The 21109-nt window shown below is 40.6% G+C and overlaps 1 protein-coding gene across 1 annotated transcript in view; it reads right to left on the bottom strand.

Moving 5' to 3' along the window:
• Positions 1–13836: 13836 nt before the first annotated feature.
• The window catches only part of MED17 (mediator complex subunit 17), a 32356-nt gene continuing 25083 nt past the window's right edge, over positions 13837–21109 (bottom strand). The window contains exons 7-8 of the mRNA XM_071681609.1: positions 18771–19056; positions 13837–15206 (exon numbers count right to left, since the gene is read on the bottom strand). Of these exons, the coding sequence (XP_071537710.1) occupies positions 14520–15206; positions 18771–19056 (973 nt within the window). The 3' untranslated portion in view covers positions 13837–14519. The remainder of the gene's footprint in view (positions 15207–18770; positions 19057–21109) is intronic.

The following is a 21109-nucleotide window of genomic DNA, read 5'->3' as shown; positions in this document are numbered from 1 at the left end:
AGAAAGATAAGGATGTAGTATTTATGGATCTGGAGAAAGCATATGATAGGGCTGATAGAGATGCTTTGTGGAGGAAAGCTGCTAGAAGCAGTTTGAAGTCTGATAGAGATGCTTTGTGGAGGAAAGCTGCTAGAAGCAGTTTGAAGTTCATATCAGGGATGCAGGCAAGTGTACCAGAGTGAAAGAGGAGAGTGAGCTGGTGCTAGTGAATGTTTGTCTGCGGCAGGGGCGAGTAGTATCTTTCTATGGAGGGCTGGTGAGGGAGGCAAATGTAAATGCTGGTGATAAGGGCCAGTATGCAGTCTGTAGGGTAGCTGGGAAATGAGACAGATGTTGTTTGCTGATGACACAGCCCTGGTAGCAGATTCGAATGAGAAACTGCAAAAGTTGGTGACTAAGTCTCGAAGAGTGTGTGGAAGAAGGAAGTTGAGAGAAAATGGGAATAAAAGAAAGGTTATTACAATGGTTTAGCAGGGTCGCGAGACAGGTTGGTTGGGGCGCGAATATAAATGGAGACAATTTGGAAGTGAAATATTTTAGATACTTGGGAGTAAAAATGGCAGCAAATTGGAAGCGCATGTGAGTCATAGGGTGGATGAGGAGGCGAAGGTTCAGGGGGCATTAAAAAATGTGTGGAAAGGGAGGTCGTTATCGGGGGGGGGGGGGGGCAAAAATGGGTAGGTTTGAGGTTATAGTGGTCCTAACGATGATGTATGGATGCAAGGAATGAGCTATAGATAAGGATATGCGGAAATGGGTGGAAGCGTTGTAACTCAAATTTCTGAAGAAAATATGTGCTGAAATGGTTTGATCAAGTAATAACAGGGTAAGAGAAGGGTGTGGTAATGAAGAGTGTGGATGAGAGAGCTGAGAAGAGTTTGTTAAAACTGTTTGGACATATGGAGAGAATGAGTGAGAAGAGGTTGACAAAGAGGATATATGTGTTAGAAGTGGAGGGGTCGAGGAGGAGACCAGAGTGGAGATGGAAGGATGGAGTGAAAAAGATTTTGTATGATCGGGGTCTGAACATGCAGGAGGGTGAAAGGCGTGCACGGGATAAAGTGAACTGGGGCTATGCAGTATAAAGGGGACGGCGTGCTGTCAATGGACTGAACCAGGGCATGTGAAGTAGCCGGGGTAAACCATGGAAAGGTCTGTGACCTGGATGTGGATAGAGAACTGTAGTTTCGGTGCAATGCACATAACAATTAGAGAATGAATAAGAGCGAATGCGGCCTTCCTTCGACTGTTCCTGGTGTTAACTAGAAAAGGGGCTTGAAAGCTAAAATTGAATGTACCGCCGGGAGAAATAAGAAACGTTCATGGAACAACTACAGAAACATTTAAAAGAAAACGTTAAACATCGTTGAAATAAGTCACAAATGAAACAAAAAATCGATAATTATGTACTGCAGGTGGCAGCCGAGTATAGTCTTGGCGCCACCCCTGCCATACTGACCAAATCTCGTCGCAAGTACTCTCTCTCTCTCTCTCTCTCTCTCTCTCTCTCTCTCTCTCTCTCTCTCTCTCTACCTACCTACCTACCTGCCTACCTACCTATCACGACCAAATCCACCTTAGTAGTGATAAAAACGAAAACAAAAATCAATGCCGTCATCGGCATGCATGGTTCCATGCCAATGATCACACCTCTATAACCTAAACCTTCCTCTCAACCCTCCCTCCCTCCCTCCCTCCCTCGTCGTAACAAAGACGCGATCAGTCCGAGATGCTTAACGGTATTAAACCTCGGCTGGGATATACCTCGGCTGGGATGCACCTCGGGCTGGGATATACCTCGGCTGGGATGCACATCGGGCTGGGATATACCTCGGCTGGGATACACCTTGGCTGGGATATACCTCGGCTGGGATATACCTCGGCTGGGATACACCTCAGCTGGGATACTTAAACCCGACCCTTACACAAGCGATCGTGTCCTTTCGTCAGTTATACTATAATTTCTCTGAGAACATCAGCGACAGAATTATCTGGAAATGACGATGACAGCAGCGCTCAAAGTATTAGAATAGGCATCTAATCAGTGTTTGCTGATTCCATGGGTTAACCTCGGACGAGGGTCATATTAATCATTGTTCTGTCTGATCTTATAAAATGTACTTAACAACGAACCCTAAGGTTCGTTGAGCTTGGTCTGGTGGTTTTAGGTCACTTATGGCAAACTAAACATTTCGTTAAACATATCGTGTTTATGCATTTCTTACTACAAGTTTTCAGCGATAATGATTAATGAAAACCAAGGGAAACAAAGAGTGACGGCAAATAGCGTATAAAAAGATTTTGTTTCACAAATCAAAACAGAAGAGTTGATGATGGTTAGGTTCGCTTCCTTCTCTAACAAGCAACCCTGACATGTTAACAAGCACACGTTTGTCATTCACCACTTATGTTGCTGGAAGTGGATGATAGGTTTAACTGTTTTAGAATTACATTATAAACATATTTTTTATGAATGTACCTTACCATTCAGTAGGATTACGTTAGATCTGATGGGGAAGTGGGGAGGGCGTCCAAGGGGTTAAGCTTAACTAGCTGGTTTGAATGTTTACAAAAGAATTGTAAAAATCATATCAATACGACACATGTAATTCGTCAAAAGTGCTAGGGAACGAAGGTATGTCTTTTTGACAACATAGGTAGGGAGGGAAGGGCAGTTATAAATACCGAACTGCTACGTCATTCATGCTGTTACTCTATATTTGAACATGAATATGTCGTTGTCACTCAATTACCCTATCAAAACGATGTGACAGATGCATGTAATACGCCTAAATACAACATCAATTTGCATCCACAATCAATACCGTTCAAAATTCTAAGAATCTGATAATCAAACCATTTAAGAATTCGACTAACGAGGGTTGTTCTTGGTATGTGGCAAACTGTGGGTTTCTACAAATGAATATATATATATATATATATATATATATATATATATATATATATATATATATATATATATATATATATATATATATATTCGCAATTTCCTGCATCAGCGAGGTAACTTTAAGTTCGGGTCTGGTTTCACAAATTGCATGTATATTCGTAACTTTGGACTAACCTAATCTGCATTATCTTGAGCTGGTTGTTGTTTCTGTCAAATACAAAAGAAAACTTGTTAATCTTACCTCATCTGGAGCCTACGAAGCCGCAGTTATTCCAAAAAATAAATCGAACGAGACACATCCGGCCTTTAAACCTGTCCGTGTCGCCTTTAACGGAGGCTCTTAGTTCGCACACCACCAAAACATGAACACAAATCCCGAATGACTTGTTTACCCTCAACTTTTCTCGGGAGCAAAGTGTCTGGCAAAACAATAGTAATGAAGTACTGCAGTAATAATAGTCATCGCGCCATATTCTCCTCTTAGTCATTGCAAACTTACTTTTTTTTTTATGTTGAAGGTTTCAGTCATGGACAAAAATCCACATCAAGACCGGGACTTAATTGAAATACAGAATTATGAAACGGGAAAGAAAATATAAGGGAAAGAATTTACGATTTTTTGAGAAAGTGAAAGACCTGTCTTTTGAAATGTACCAAGTCATAGTTATTGGGAAAGACATGAGAAGGTAGAGAGTTCCAGAGCTTCGACGTGTAGGGAAATAGGCAGCTATGAAAACTGCCGACCCTTGAGTTACTGATCGTCACACAGTAATCATGTGTCGCAGCAGCTTGCCGAGTATTGTATGGTCTAGCTAGTGGTGGGGGGCACGCAAGCAACCAGCTTTCGGGTGCAAAAGCCAAAGTGATACCTACAGAAGGGGGGAAGTGGACCACCATTGCGGCGTAGGGCAAGGGGGTCAAGTTTGGAAGTTAGGCTTGGGACAGTTTATAAGTCGGACTGCTGTCGACTCATCGCTGTCAAATAAGGATGCACGGCTAGAACCACCCCATACCACCCGAGATGTGAGAGCAGTACTCCATACAAGGACGAATCATTCCTTTGGATAAGTGGAGCGGCTGTTCAGAGGAGAAATTTCGACATCTAAACAGGACACCCAGTTTCTTAGAGGTAGACTTAGCTATTCCAGTGATGTGGGGTTTCCAAGAAAGAGTGGGTGTTACAGCAATACCAAGTATGTTCATTGAATCACGAGGTGGAATTACAGAACCGCCAAAGGAGAGACGAGAGTTGTGAGTTTTCAATAGAGAGACTGGTAGAAATTAGGTCTTGGAGGCATTAAACTTAACAAGATTTTGCGTACCCCACTGAGATATCCTGTCCAAGTTTATTGAGGAAGCTGTGTCAAGACGAGATGCAGTGCAAAATGATGCTATCACGTTGATAGAGGAAGTGTGAATTTGAAATGCTGTTATAAGACAGAAAGCAAAATAAATGATCGTTAGCAATTAAAGGTGATCTAATCGTCCGGTGGTTAGCAAGCAGCCACGGACCAAATGATTTTATTTGTGCCGGTAACCCTGGCAGATTTATGGTGGACCCCTATGCTCATCCTGTGAGTGGTGGCGCAAGAGGATTACAGAGGGTCACAAAAGGTCTGACCAGGGATGAAGCAGTGCACCGTGTGTATCAGCAAAGGTAGCACAGCGCTACAGGGAGCATAGCGGTCATCCATCGACGTACAGAGAGAATACGTTTTAGATTAGGTGATTTCTTTCCTAACTCCACACACACACACACACACACACACACACACACAAAGTCTGTCACAGATATACTAACTAATAAGGCCAAAAAAAGAGTATCAAGCAAACTACCCACACACTAGTACAACCCATACCATCCATCAATAGTACACTTTGTAACTTCATTCCATCACTTTCCCCTCCATGGCCCAGGTTTATCTTTCCTCTCTCCCACGCGTCCAAGTAAATTGCTGGAACATTATCCACAATCACACTGTGACAGTCACTCATAATAGTTCGTGAGGGTCCGTGTGTGTGTGTGTGTGTGTGTGTGCCCACCCATTTCTGGATGGCGAGTCTGTATAACGGCGTGACAACGCACATACACACGGCAGAAGTGTGACGTTGATGTCATAAAGTAAGAAAAGATTATGTTTATCAATCATGTATTATCGGAACCCCCACCTCCTCCCCACCACTATCATGAGTGTACGTCACACAAAAACCCTTTGGATCAAATAACTCGTACGATTGCTTATGCTCCGATTCGTTACAACGTAAAACATACAAGCATATCCAGGTAGTTTCACTGTGGCGAGTAGGAACGGCGTCATGGTCGAGGAGGCCTTGAACTTTTCCCTGCCTTCTTGACCTACACTTATGATCCTGAGTTCCAGTTCTTTATTTTCTGTTGATGCTAGACTGCACGTTTCATATTTACGCATGAATTAATCTTACTGTTATCTTTCATCTGCCAAGATAATATTATTCTTCTGCTTGAATTCATATTTGCATCTAGTTTGATTCAGCTTATTTCCCCATTTCCTAGAATGAAACCAGAGTCATCTGCTTTATCTAAATCTTTTTCAGAACCTCAGTTTAAGCTAGTACTTTACTGAATTCTGATATCTCAATTCTAGCCACTCTTAGGTGGCCTGTATGTCGCTGTGTTATTTAAAGTTGATAGGCTTCGTGTTATGTCTGACTGTGTCCAAATTCATCATCGTTAACATGTTCTATTACACCATCGTGTCTGTTTCTGTTTGGCAATCATAGAGGTCTTGCACCTTTGTAAATATTTCCTCATTTTCTTTCACTCACACCTACGATATATTGATAAATATATATGTTGTTACTACATATGAACTTATTTTTGGAATTCTCATTTATCAATCTCAGTTCATTCGTGTGGCCTAATTTCCAGGGATTAGCTTTGCTTTATAATATCTCTGCCAATAAAACTCCGTAGCCTACTATAAACCATGTCTTCCCTCGCAACCCTTCTGTGGTCTAACTTGATCATTTCTATTTCTCTGCTTTCTATATTTGGTGCTGGTATTTTCCTCTTTACAACAGACGTTCCGAAGATTTTTTTCTAGTGGGGCCCCAAGCGGGTATCTTCGATGTATATCAACTGACTGTTATTTTTCTCCCTTGTGTCTCTCCTGATGATGTGATTATTACACGAAAGTGCACATGGGAACTTTTCGTGTTTCATTTTCCCCGTGCTCATAGGAATATCTTGATCACGCGCAAAATTGTGATCCTTTCCAATATATATATATATATATATATATATATATATATATATATATATATATATATATATATATATATATTCAAGCGCATTGAATTACCTTAATTTCTTATTACAAAGGGATGGAAAAATCTTTATGCGACCCAGAGTTGCAGCATCTAGAACTCAAAATGTATGCATCCAATGGGGCACATGAACTGTTATAATTCATGCAACCTTTTGCACACCAGCAACCATAGTGATACATTCTATTGCAGTTTTGGATGTTTACACTAACATCAAATGCTATATTTCGTGCTGAAAGTTACTATTTCTGTTTTCTCTAAAATAGAATAGTTAGTGGTGCCTGGTTATGTATTCTCTGAAAATGAGAAGATAGTTAGCTATTGGTCAGTTTCTGTAGTTTTGCAAACTGGAAAGTAACTGGTTCTGGATTCCCAAATTTCACTATTCAATCCCTTCTTATCTACAGTGATATTTCTAATCAGTACCTAACCAATAATATTTCCCTAATATACTGAAGAGAACATCTGATTCCATCAGTGTCTTCCAACTTGCCAAAATACACTCAATTATACTTCGACTTAAAATTACAGAAACTACAAAATATGATTTTCAAATCAGTAACTGAACGTCGAGAAAACAGACTCCACTACTAATGGTCAAATACACTTAAATACATTATTACTTACTGATCTACTTACATTAAAGAACATAGAATTCGTCCTAGGAATCAGTAAGTGGCCGATAACATTTTCCACAAGCAGGCAAAAAGTAATTCCACCATTGTCTTCTACTTGTCAGAAAATATATCTGTATATACTTTGACCTACTCACGTATCTACGTACTCTACTTGTCAAAATACATTTGTATATACTTTGACCGACTCATTTATCTACACCAGAATATAGAATTCGATTTTTGAATCAGCAACTGGCCAATATATTCCAAGTCCTCTGTACAGAGCACCGACTCCATCATCATCATACTCTACTAGTCAAAATACACCCAAATATACTGACCTGTTTACACGATTACAAAATTCAATATTCAGATCACTAAGTGACCAATAGATAAAACTCTTGACCCCGCCCTTCTCCTCTGCTGGTCATATTACCCTGTTATAGTCACTAACTAAATCCTGAGAAGGTAGGTTCCGGGTCTCGAACCCGTTATGTATCCATAAAAAAAAAAACTCAACTTCCAACCCAGAAATAGGCTCCGGGTCTTGAACCCGTGATAGATACCCTCAACTAATGACCCCAATAGGAACGGCTCTATCTGTCAGTGTCTCTTTCAAGAATGGGGTGTTCTGTGATTAAAAGGTTGTTCAGTGAAGCTGGGGCGAACCTTTAAAATCTGCCTAGGAGTTTGTGGTTAGTTATAGAGTGGTTTGGATGAGAATGGTATAATGCTGACGCAGAGGTATCGAACTTAATGATGTGGGATTATAATTGGAGAATCGGTTTCGTTGTGTATGTTCGGTGCTTGTGTTGCTTAGCTACCAATGACTTCCAAGTGTTCTGATTTGTATCTTTGCATTTTTATGTGATTTTTTGAGAAGGTAGATGACCAGGCAACTGCAGCTTTGTTTGGGTGAATTCATTCTACAAAGGACAAAGGATCCGAAAGGATTATACGGCCTTTGTGATATTCCACACCCTTGCCACAGACCCACCTTCGCTCTCCATTCCTCTAACTCACACACAAGTTTTAATGTTGATGAAAGTATTCACTACTTATAGCTCCCTTCCACACCATATATTTGTACCACCTTATACAAAGCATCTCTTAACATACGCTTCCTCCACATCCATGTCACATACAATTTCGTGTTTCTCCCGTTTTTTTTTTTTTTTTGCTCTTTCTAAAGCTAACACCTGATCCACACACACACAGTCGTATGTTTCTAAATTAACCCAAGATTTAATCTTAAAAGAGTCCTGGTGCTAAAGGCTGCGCCACTTTCAACGGCAAGGAATTGTAGATGATCCTGTACTCCTAAGGTGACAAGCTCCCAAAACTCAGTTTTCACTTAACGTGTAATCTCGAGCATGCGGATTCCAGTAATATATATATATATATATATATATATATATATATATATATATATATATATATATACGCGTACACATACATATATACAAGTATGTACATAATCATGCTTGCCTTTATCCATTTCCAGCACTATCCCGCCCCACAGGAAACAGCATCGTTACCCCCTGCTTCTGCGAGATAGCGTCAGAAAAAACAAAAAAAAATCAGTCTCTAGCTGTCATGTGTAATGCACCGAAACCACAGACCTTTCCATGGTTTATCCCAGACGTTTTACATGCCCTGGTTCAGTCCATTGAGAACATGTCCACCCTGGTATACCACATCGTTCCAATTCACTCTATTCCTTTCACCCTCCTGTATGTTCAGGCCCCGATCGCTCAAAATCTTTTTCACTCTATCCTTCCACCTCCACTTTGGTCTCCCGCTTCTTGTTCCCACAACATCTGCCACATATATCCTTTGTCAACCCCTCTTCACTCATTTTCTCCGTATGTCCAAGCCATTTCAACACACCCTCCTCTGCTCTTAACCACATTCTTATTATTTCCACACATCTCTCTTGCTCTTTCACTACTTATCCGATCAAACCCCCTCATATCACATATTATCTTCAATTTCATTTCCAACACATCCACCCTCCTCCATACAACCTTCTCTCTTTCTAAACATTCTTCATCGCACCTAGAACCTTCGTCCCCTCCCCCACCCTGTGACTCATTTCTGCTTCCATTTGCTAAGTACATTTCCAGATATTTAAAACACTTCTTTTAATTTTTCTCCATTCAGACTTACATCCCAATTAACTTGTTCCTCAACCCTGCTGAACTTAATAACCTTGCTCTTATTCACATTTACTCTTAATTTTCTCCTTTCACACACTTTCCAAACCCAGAAACCAACTTCTGCAGTTCCCCATTTGAATCAGCCATCATCAGCGAACAGCACCCGACTCGCTTCCCGGGCCCTCTCATCCCCAACAAACTGCAAACTCGCCCTTCTCTCCAAAACTCTTGCATGTATAAATATACATATATATATTTTTTTTTTTTTTTTTTTTTTATACTTTGTCGCTGTCTCCCGCGTTTGCGAGGTAGCGCAAGGAAACAGACGAAAGAAATGGCCCAACCCTCCCCATACACATGTACATACACACGTCCACACACGCAAAATATACATACCTACACAGCTTTCCATGGTTTACCCCGGACGCTTCACATGCCTTGATTCAATCCACTGACAGCACGTCAACCCCTGTATACCACATCGCTCCAACTCACTCTATTCCTTGCCCTCCTTTCACCCTCCTGCATGTTCAGGCCCCGATCACACAAAATCCTTTTCACTCCATCTTTCCACCTCCAATTTGGTCTCCCTCTTCTCCTCGTTCCCTCCACCTCCGACACATATATCCTCTTGGTCAATCTTTCCTCACTCATTCTCTCCATGTGCCCAAACCATTTCAAAACACCCTCTTCTGCTCTCTCAACCACGCTCTTTTTATTTCCACACATCTCTCTTACCCTTACGTTACTTACTCGATCAAACCACCTCACACCACACATTGTCCTCAAACATCTCATTTCCAGCACATCCATCCTCCTGCGCACAACTCTATCCATAGCCCACGCCTCGCAACCATACAACATTGTTGGAACTACTATTCCTTCAAACATACCCATTTTTGCTTTCCGGGATAATGTTCTCGACTTCCACACATTTTTCAAGGTTCCCAAAATTTTCGCCCCCTCCCCCACCCTATGATCCACTTCCGCTTCCATGGTTCCATCCGCTGACAGATCCACTCCCAGATATCTAAAACACTTCACTTCCTCCAGTTTTTCTCCATTCAAACTCACCTCCCAATTGACTTGACCCTCAACCCTACTGTACCTAATAACCTTGCTCTTATTCACATTTACTCTTAACTTTCTTCTTCCACACACTTTACCAAACTCCGTCACCAGCTTCTGCAGTTTCTCACATGAATCCGCCACCAGCGCTGTATCATCAGCGAACAACAACTGACTCACTTCCCAAGCTCCCTCATCCCCAACAGACCTCATACTTGCCCCTCTTTCCAAGACTCTTGCATTTACCTCCCTAACAACCCCATCCATAAACAAATTAAACAACCATGGAGACATCACACACCCCTGCCGCAAACCTACATTCACTGAGAACCAATCACTTTCCTCTCTTCCTACACGTACACATGCCTTACATCCTCGATAAAAACTTTTCACTGCTTCTAACAACTTGCCTCCCACACCATATATTCTTAATACCTTCCACAGAGCATCTCTATCAACTCTATCATATGCCTTCTCCAGATCCATAAATGCTACATACAAATCCATTTGCTTTTCTAAATATTTCTCACATACATTCTTCAAAGCAAACACCTGATCCACACATCCTCTCCCACTTCTGAAACCACACTGCTCTTCCCCAATCTGATGCTCTGTACATGCCTTCACCCTCTCAATCAATACCCTCCCATATAATTTACCAGGAATACTCAACAAACTTATACCTCTGTAATTTGAGCACTCACTCTTATCCCCTTTGCCTTTGTACAATGGCACTATGCACGCATTCCGCCAATCCTCAGGCACCTCACCATGAGTCATACATACATTAAATAACCTTACCAACCAGTCAACAATACAGTCACCCCCTTTTTTAATAAATTCCACTGCAATACCATCCAAACCTGCTGCCTTGCCGGCTTTCATCTTCCGCAAAGCTTTTACTACCTCTTCTCTGTTTACCAAATCATTTTCCCTAACCCTCTCACTTTGCACACCACCTCGACCCAAACACCCTATATCTGCCACTCTGTCATCAGACACATTCAACAAACCTTCAAAATACTCATTCCATCTCCTTCTCACATCACCACTACTTGTTATCACCTCCCCATTTACGCCCTTCACTGAAGTTCCCATTTGCTCCCTTGTCTTACGCACCCTATTTACCTCCTTCCAGAACATCTTTTTATTCTCCCTAAAATTTAATGATACTCTCTCACCCCAACTCTCATTTGCCCTTTTTTTCACCTCTTGCACCTTTCTCTTGACCTCCTGTCTCTTTCTTTTATACTTCTCCCACTCAATTGCATTTTTTCCCTGCAAAAATCGTCCAAATGCCTCTCTCTTCTCTTTCACTAATACTCTTACTTCTTCATCCCACCACTCACTACCCTTTCTAAACAGCCCACCTCCCACTCTTCTCATGCCTTTATTTCATTTATCATACTTTGTTGCTGTCTCCCGCGTTAGTGCAAGGAAACAGACAAAAGAATGGCCCAACCCACCCACATCCACATGTATATATATACATACCCACACACGCACATGTAAATACCTATACATTTCAACGTATACATACATATACATACAGAGACATATACATATTCATACATGTTGCCTTTATCCATTCCTGTCGCCACCCCGCCACACGAAATAGCAACCCCCCCCCCCCAGGTAGCGCTAGTTAAAAGACAAAAGGCCACATTCGTTCACACTCAGTCTCTAGCTGTCATGTGTAATGCACCAAAACCACAGCTCCCTTTCCACATCCAGGCCCCACAAAACTTTCCATAGTTTATCCCAGACGCTTCACATGCCCTGGTTCAATCTATTGACAGCCGCGATCACTCAAAATATTTTTCACTTCATCTTTCCACCTCCAATTTGGTCTCTCACTTCTCTTTCCCTCCACCTCTGACACATTATCCTCTTTGTCAATCCTTCCACACTCATTCTCTCTATGTGATCAAACCATTTCAATACACCCTTTTGTGCTCTCTCAACCACACTGTCTTTATTACCACACACCTCTCTTACCCTTTCATTACTAACTTGATCAAACCACCTCACACCACACATTGTCCTCAAACATTTCATTTCCAACACATCCACCCTGCTCCGCACAACCCTATCTATAGCCCACGCCTCGCTACCACATAACATAGTTGGAACCACTATTCCTTCAAGGATACCCATACATACAAATCCATTTGTTTTTCTAAGTATTTCTCACATACATTCTTCAAAGCAAACACCTGATCCACACATCCTCTACCACTTCTGAAACCACACTACTCTTCCCCAATCTGATGCTCTGTACATGCCTTCACCCTCTCAATCAGTACCCTCCCATATAATTTACCAGGAATACTCAACAAACTTATACCTCTGTAATTTGAGCACTCACTCTTATCCCCTTTGCCTTTGTACAATGGCACTATGCAAGCATTCTGCCAATCCTCAGGCACCTCACCATGAATCATACATACATTAAATAACCTTACCAACCAGTCAACAATAGTCACCCCTTTTTTTATAAATTCCACTGCAATACCATCCAAACCCGCTGCCTTGCCGGTTTTCATCTTCCGCAAAGCTTTTACTACCTCTTCTCTGTTTACCAAATCATTTTCCCTAACCCTCGCACTTTGCACACCACCTCGACCAAAACACCCTATATCTGTCACTCTATCATCAAGCACATTCAACAAACCTTCAAAATACTCACTCCATCTCTTTCTCACATCACCTCTACTTGTTATCACCTCCCCATTTGCCCTCTTCACTGAAGTTCCCATTTGTTCCCTTGTCTTATGCACTTTATTTACCTCCTTCCAGAAATTCTTTTTATTCTCCTTAAAATTTAATCATACTCTCTCACCCCAACTCTCATTTGCCCTATTTTTCACCTCTTGCACATTTCTCTTGACCTCCTGCCTCTTTCTTTTATACATCTCCCACTCATTTGCATTATTTCCCTGCAAAAATCGTCCAAATGCCCCTCTCTTCTCATTCACTAATAATCTTACTTTTTCATCCCACCACTCACTACCCTTTCTAATCTGCCCACCTTCCACGCTTCTCATGCCACAAGCATCTTTTGCACAAGCCATCACTGCTTCCCTAAATACATCCCATTCTTCCCCCACTCCCCTTACATCCTCTGTTCTCACCTTTTTCCATTCTGTACTCAGTCTCTCCTGGTACTTCCTCATACAAGTCTCTTTCCCAAGCTCACTCTCACCACTCTCTTCACCCCAACATTCTCTCTTCCTTTCTGAAAACCTCTAAAAATCTTCACCTTTGCCTCCACAAGATAATGATCAGACATCCCTCCAGTTGCACCTCTCAGTACATTAACATCCAAAAGTGGCAGAATGGGTGAAACGTAATACTTTGAGGGGGTTTGGGCATGTGGAAAGAATGCAAGACCGAGAGTTTAAAAGAAGAGTATGACAGTACAATTAAAGGGGTTGGTGTTAGTGGAAGACCACCTGTGACATGGGCAAATAGGGTGGAGATACTGGAAGTAGAGAAATAGCAGAACACAAGGAATGGTGTATGCAAGGGAGGCATGTAAGGACAGGGTATATAAGCAAAGACTCTTTTGCCATGGCCACCCCTTGATGGGAGTTTCTGGAAGGAACAGGCATCGGAGATATAGATAGATAGACAGTGTCATCACTTTCTGAAAGAAAGATGTTAAAAAGGAGCCAAATCATGATTTTTCTGCAAATGCACATTCATCCATTCTCGATGCTGATTTGTTAAGGTGGAAAACATTAGTAAACAGAAAAGATAAAAAAAATAATGGTAAAGTATAGTAACGTTTTGTCTTTAATAAAACAGTTTGTACTCTTATGTTCCTACCTGAAGAAAGAAAATTTTTTTTATATATAATCTAAAGATTTCTCTAATACATTATAAATACATAAAGCCATACTAAATTAAAGATATCCACATGATTCACAGAAAATGCATGAGAAAAAAAATTGTGGAATATTACTGGCATATATTTTCAGTAAGATAAATTGTTTTCTCCAGTGTTGAGAGTTTCATCTAGATTTGCTGTCTATAATTTTTAACCTTTTTCAAGAAGTTTTGGCCTGACATATCAAGTTAATCTCTCTGCAAGAAAAATCTTTTGTAATCATTTCTCCACCACCACATTAAAAGGTAACACTGTTTCAAAAGGAATGAAAAAAAATTACATTTTTGTCAAACTTAATGATGGTAAAGTACAGTAATACTGTTGCTCTGATAAAACAAATTCTTTGTACTTTTTCTTTTGTTCCTGTATGAAGAACCAAATTTTCAGTTTCTGAGGTAAACATATTAAAACATTCTTCAAGTATAATATCCATATCAATTGAAAATTTAGAAGACATATTCCAATGCTATACTGCATAACGACTAAACAAAATTTTTGTACAGAAATAATAGTGATATGATACACTCTCAATATGAGGAACTAATTTCTTCTTAATCTAGACAGGGTTATGCAGTAAGGGCTGCCATCAGAAGTTCCATCTTATTCAAGAAGTTTCTTCCTTCCATACGATCAAGTCGAACTTCCTGCCAATTTGACCCTAGGTGCTCCCATCTCTGCTCTGTCACCACAGTGGATGGATAGAAATCTGGACGAGGTGATGATGATACAAAGACAGAAACACGTTGATGAGGTCCTGAATGCACCCCTATAACCCTGTTTCCAGATGAAGATGCCAGCATAACAGTTGAAGCATTACCAAGAGGCTCTATTGCTCCAGTTCCAATATTTTGTTCAGATGACAAGACAGTCCACCCAGTATACTTGGCTAAACCTTGCAAAGTGGCCATATTATGCTGAGAGATCTGGCAAAGTATCAAATTTCTCAATTCCTGAGGTTCAAATGACATGGTCATAATTTTCCCATCCCGACAAATGCACTTTAATGTTCTTTCAAAAATATGAATCACTAATCTTGTTCGTAATACAGTATCATACCCTTGAGTAACTATGTTAATCTTTACACAAGACTGAGTTGGTGAATTGAAAGCATTCCAGTGTGAAACAATTAGAGGGTCCTTAAATTCTGCTGCCAACTGATCAATCACATACATAGTCCTTAATCTCAGGAAATTGTGTTGCACTTGTCGTATTATCTGTTCCAGCAAAGTCTGTTCCTTCAACAAGCGAAGCATCTGTGAACAGGAAAGAAATGCACAAGTCAATACACCAAACCAATGTTACATCTAAGCTAGAAAAAACTAACAAATCCTGTGACCTTAAAACATTTACATCACATACTGTTTATGCCTATAAGAACTAAAACTCAAACAACACTGATCTTAATCTTCCATAGTTCCAGATAAATCTTACCTACATCTGACTTATCTACCCCTCTATAATAATGATGCAGGAACGTTTGTGAGGGAACATTAAGTAAAGGTGGTAGGTGGGAGCGTTAGGCAGAAAGTAAGAGCCTCTGCCAGTGGCACTAAAGGCTAAGAAGCAGCATTCGACTTCAACAGTTCTGGAGATCCTTCTGCGGTGGTCAACCCCCTGAGGGAGTTTGTAGAAGGAAGAGGCATCAGATATATAGATAGACTGACAACTAATTTTTCCTACATTCAGAACATGAAAGCATGGACCTCCATCATGTAGCAGTTAATGTTCCTAACCATGACCATGGTTGCAGCAGTCAGTTCACAATCAACAAAGCATTTCATCCACCCCTAGGAGTTAATGGATAAATAGGTACCTGAATCAGGCTAGATAGATAGATATAGATATATATATGTGTATGTATATGAGTGAATGGGTCTTTCTTCATCTGTTTCCCGGTACTACCTCACTGAAGCAGGAAACGGCGATCAAGTATAATAATATATAATTGGTGGTGGAAGGATGGAGTGAAAAAGATTTTGAGCGAACGGGGAATCAACAAACAGAAGAGTGAAAGGCGTGCAAGGATTAGAGTGAATTGGAACAATGTGATATAACAGGGTCGATGTGCTGTCAATGGACTGAACCAGGGCATGTGAAGCATCTGGGGTAAACCATGGAAAGTTTTGTGGGGCCTGGATGTGGAAAGGGAGCCGTGGTTTCGGTTCATTACACATGACAGCTACAGACTGAGTATGAACGAATGTGGCCTTTTTTGTCTTTTCCTAGCGCTACCTTGCACATGCGCAGGGTGTGTGTGTGTGTGTGCTATCTCAGGTGTGGCGATGGGAATGGATGAAGGCAGCAAGTATCAATATGTACATCTGTATATATGTATGTGTCTGTGTATGTATATGTATGTATACACTGAAATGCGTAGGTTTGTATATGTGCGTGTGTGGGCATTTATGTATATGCAAGTGTATGTGGGTGGGTTGGGCTATTCTTTAGTCTGTTTCCTTGCACTACCTCACTTACATGGGAGACGGCAATTACGTATAATAAAAATGAATACATAAATGTGTGTATGTATATTGATTGAGAGAGTGGAGGCATGAACAGAGCATCAAATTGGAGAAGAGCAGTGTGGTTTCAGAAGTGTTAGAGGATGTGTGGATCAGATGTTTCCTTTGAAAAATGTGTGAGAAATACTCAGAAAAACAGATGGATTTATATGTAGCATTTATGAATATGGAGAAGGCATATGACAGGGTTGATAGAGATACTTTGTGGATGGTTCTTAAGAGTATATGGTGTGGGAAGTAAGCTGCTAGAAGCAGTGAAAAGTATATACCAAGGATGTAAGGCATGTATATAAGTAGGAAGAAAGGAGAGTGGTTGGCTCCCAGTGAAGGTCAGTCTGCAGCAGGGGTGTGTGATGTCCCCATGGTTGTTTAATTTGTTTATGGATAGGGTGGTTAGGGAGGTAAATGTAAGAGTTTTGGAAAGAGGAGCGAGTATGCAGTCTGTTGGAGATGAGAGGGCCTGGGAAGTTAGTCAGTTGTTGTCCACCAATGATACAGCTCTGGTGGCTAATTCGAGTGAGAAACTGCAGAAGTTGGTGAATGAGTTTGGAAGTGTGAGAAAGGAGAAAGTTGAGAGTAAATATGAATAAGAGCAAGGTTATTAGGATCACTAGGGTTGAGGGACAAGTTAACTGGGATGTAAGTTTTAATGGAGAAAAAAATGGAGGAAGTGGAGTGTTTTAGATATCTGGGAGTGGACTAAGCAGTGAATGGAACCTGAAAGCAGAAGTGAGTCACAGGTTTAGGGAGGGAGTGAAGGTCTTAGGAGCGATGAAGAAAGTGTGGAAGGAGAGAACGGTAACGTGGAGCATAAATGGGTGTTTGAAAGAATTGTAGTTTCGACAATATCATATGGTTGCAAGGCATGGGCTATAGATAGAGTTGTACAGAGGAGGGTGGATGTGTCGGAAATGAAATGTGTGAGGACAATATGAGTTGGTTGAAATGGCTTGAACATATGGAGAGAATGAGTGAGGAAAGGTTGACAAAGAGGATATATGTATCAGAGGTGGAGGGAACAAGGAGAAGCGGGACACCAAACTGGAGGTGGAAGAATGGGGTGAAAAAGATTATGAGCGATAGGGGCTTGAACATACAGGTGAGTGAGAGGTGTGCAACGAATAGAGTGAATTGGAACAATGTGGTATACTGGAGTCGACGTATTGTGAATGGACTGAACCAGAGCATGTGAAACGTCTGGGGTAAACCAGGGAAAGGTCTGTGGGATCAAGATGTGGATAGGAATAATAATAAAAAATGTATAAGAGTATGTGTATACATGTATATGTACATGAATGTATATGTACGTGTATATGTGTATATGTGTAAGCAAGTGGTTGTGTCTTTCTTCATCTGTTTCCTGGCGGAGATCAAGTATAATAAATACATGAAAAAAAATATATATATGCCCAAGCCTGAGCCAGGTAACAATTTTATTGACCAACCCCGTCAGAGTAAATGAACAGCTGGGTTGACTGTGAACCGACTGCCACAACCACGACTGGAGCCTACATACTTCTACCTGAGCACCCTGTAAATGCATCACAGTCAGGAACACTAACCATTACACCACATAGGCAAAATAATTCTAAAATAAAATGATGCTAATGTGACTATAGTGGTCCATCATAGGGAAAACTGCTAACATGGCATTCAAGTCAGTAGCAAAAATCTTCTACATATGAAGTGACAGTCTAAACAGTAGGTAGCATATATTTCACAAATTCTCCATTCACTTGTTTCATTCACCAAGTCAAAAGAGAACTGCCACAAAAATGAAAGTATTCTGCACATAAAACTAATTCAAGTTCTATGTTTCCTAAAGGGCTATATTCATCTTTCAGGATAACATTAGGATAATTTTCTTGACAGCAATTCTTCATCGTATCATCTGTATCTCCTGAACATTCTATAATCAGTGGGTTTGGACACGTGAAAACCAACATTACTGATATGGAAGTAAAGGAGAAAAAAATGCAAATGTTTGAAGGATGATATGCCAGTTCAAATTTGAACTTGGGGTTTTAAAAGACTAAACTCTGAATAACTAAAGATTGTACAGTCAGGGTAATCATTTCTGTTCTCAGGTGAGACAGGTCACATAATTCTGAGTCTATGTACAGCTCACTTTTCTTCTACAAAACCAATTAGACACTTACCATCCTATGCCAGTATAATAAACTTCATCAGCTTAATAACATCAACCATAAAGACTTAGCAGTATGTTGTGCACTCTTAGAGACAAAAAAGTTTATATTAGTACCACATCATAATGGGATATAACTAACAACATACCTGATTCCTATCCATTCCTTCTGGTCCAGCTGCTCTTCTGCGTTTACTCATGCCCATTGGAGCATAAACTGGATGGGGTAAGGGGTGCTGAAAACTGTGGTGGTATACACGATGTAGCAGCTGGTGAAGAGAGTGTTCTAAATCATGTTCATGTTTGTATTTTGATGGGCCAGGTCCTCCAACAGTTCCTGGGCCTATTCCACCACCAGTTGTTCCAACCACATTGCTGCCTGGTCCACAAGCACCTTGTGGCCCCTGACCCGTGTTGTTTTTATTGCGCACATTACTATGAAAAGAAACTCCATTAACTTTTGTCACCAGAAATCAGGTAAACTATCTATCTATCTATCTATATCTCTGATGTTTGTTCCCTTCAGGAACTTTCTCAAGGGGGTGGCCATGGCAACAGAGTCTCTATAACTAAGGTCACTAGCAGAGGCTCCTACCTAATGTTCCTATTCACCAGTTCTACCCAATGTTCCTACCTACTACTTTTACCTAACAATCCTACCTAAATGTTCCTACCTACTACTTGTATCTACTGCTCCTACCATTTTCCTAAAAGGCAGGACTAGCAAATAGTACTCACCACAGAAAATCTAGAGCTACAAAGAATGAGTTGTGTGAGTTAAGTGTTGTCAAGTGTTATGTGTGACAGGGACAGAGATTTTGTATGTTTGTGGACAGAATGCCAGCAGTCTACGTGTAGGTGAGGCAGAAAGAAAAGACAGTTACCTTGGTCAGAGTGCAACTTGACAACCAAAGGAATGTTGATACATCACTAAACCTCCTGATACCCAGGCAGGTGGTACTGGTAATATACCTCCCAGGACGTTGGCTGCTTACCAACTACTACCAACCTGAGTCAAGCATCTCCAATAAATCCAGTAATTGCAGTTTCAACTTCCGAGTTTATATCTGCTTTTCATATGTGGTAGTATATATTTAGTAACCATAAGTAAATGTGCAAGAAATTCAGAATTGTTTCCCAGTCAAGATCGCTTTAATGTTTTATGGATAGTGCAACAGGTGAGATAAGAGTGAGATGAGGAGACATTGGGGGTACACAGTGCTAAACCACACCAGACCATAATCAGAGACTGGTACACTCCATGGATGATTCTATTTTGTTTGATGAAGCTGAGAAGCAGGGTATAATGGCAAGTGAAACTGAAGATGTACATAGGAGAAAGATGTAAACAAAGTAAGCAACAGTAGCAGAAAGGTTACAGCATTTAAAAGATGGAAATTCTAAAACCATTATCATTATGTTGCTGAAACCTTCATTTATTCATAATAAAATAATAAGAAAAAAGGCTATGGTGAGTAGTCTTCTAGAGGTACTTAATCGCTGTCTCAACATCAGCAAGGTAGGGCCAGGAAACAAAGAATGGCCCATCCTCTCATATACACACATTATTTTTCTTTTACTTAATCGCTGTTTACCGCATCAGCAAGGTAGCGTCAGGAAACAGATGAAGAAAATGGACCATCCACTCATATAAACACATTATTTTTCTTTTACTTAATCGCTGTCTCAACATCAGCAAGGTAGGGCCAGGAAACAAAGAATGGCCCATCCTCTCATATACACACATTATTTTTCTTTTACTTAATCGCTGTCTCAACATCAGCAAGGTAGGGCCAGGAAACAAAGAATGGCCCATCCTCTCATATACACACATTATTTTTCTTTTACTTAATCGCTGTCTCAACATCAGCAAGGTAGGGCCAGGAAACAAAGAATGGCCCATCCTCTCATATACACACATTATTTTTCTTTTACTTAATCGCTGTCTCAACATCAGCAAGGTAGGGCCAGGAAACAAAGAATGGCCCATCCTCTCATATACACACATTATTTTTCTTTTACTTAATCGCTGTCTCAACATCAGCAAGGTAGGGCCAGGAAACAAAGAATGGCCCATCCTCTCATATACACACATTATTTTTCTTTTACTTAATCGCTGTCTCAACATCAGCAAGGTAGGGCCAGGAAACAAAGAATGGCCCATCCTCTCATATACACACATTATTTTTCTTTTACTTAATCGCTGTTTACCGCATCAGCAAGGTAGCGTCAGGAAACAGATGAAGAAAATGGACCATCCACTCATATACACACATTATTTTTCTTTTACTTAATCGCTGTCTCAACATCAGCAAGGTAGGGCCAGGAAACAAAGAATGGCCCATCCTCTCATATACACACATTATTTTTCTTTTACTTAATCGCTGTCTCAACATCAGCAAGGTAGGGCCAGGAAACAAAGAATGGCCCATCCTCTCATATACACACATTATTTTTCTTTTACTTAATCGCTGTCTCAACATCAGCA

This window comes from Panulirus ornatus, chromosome 33 (genome assembly GCF_036320965.1).
Source record: "Panulirus ornatus isolate Po-2019 chromosome 33, ASM3632096v1, whole genome shotgun sequence".
Lineage (NCBI taxonomy): Eukaryota > Metazoa > Arthropoda > Malacostraca > Decapoda > Palinuridae > Panulirus > Panulirus ornatus.
The sequence above is the reverse complement of the archived record's forward strand: the minus strand, read 5'-3'. Positions and strand labels throughout refer to the sequence as shown.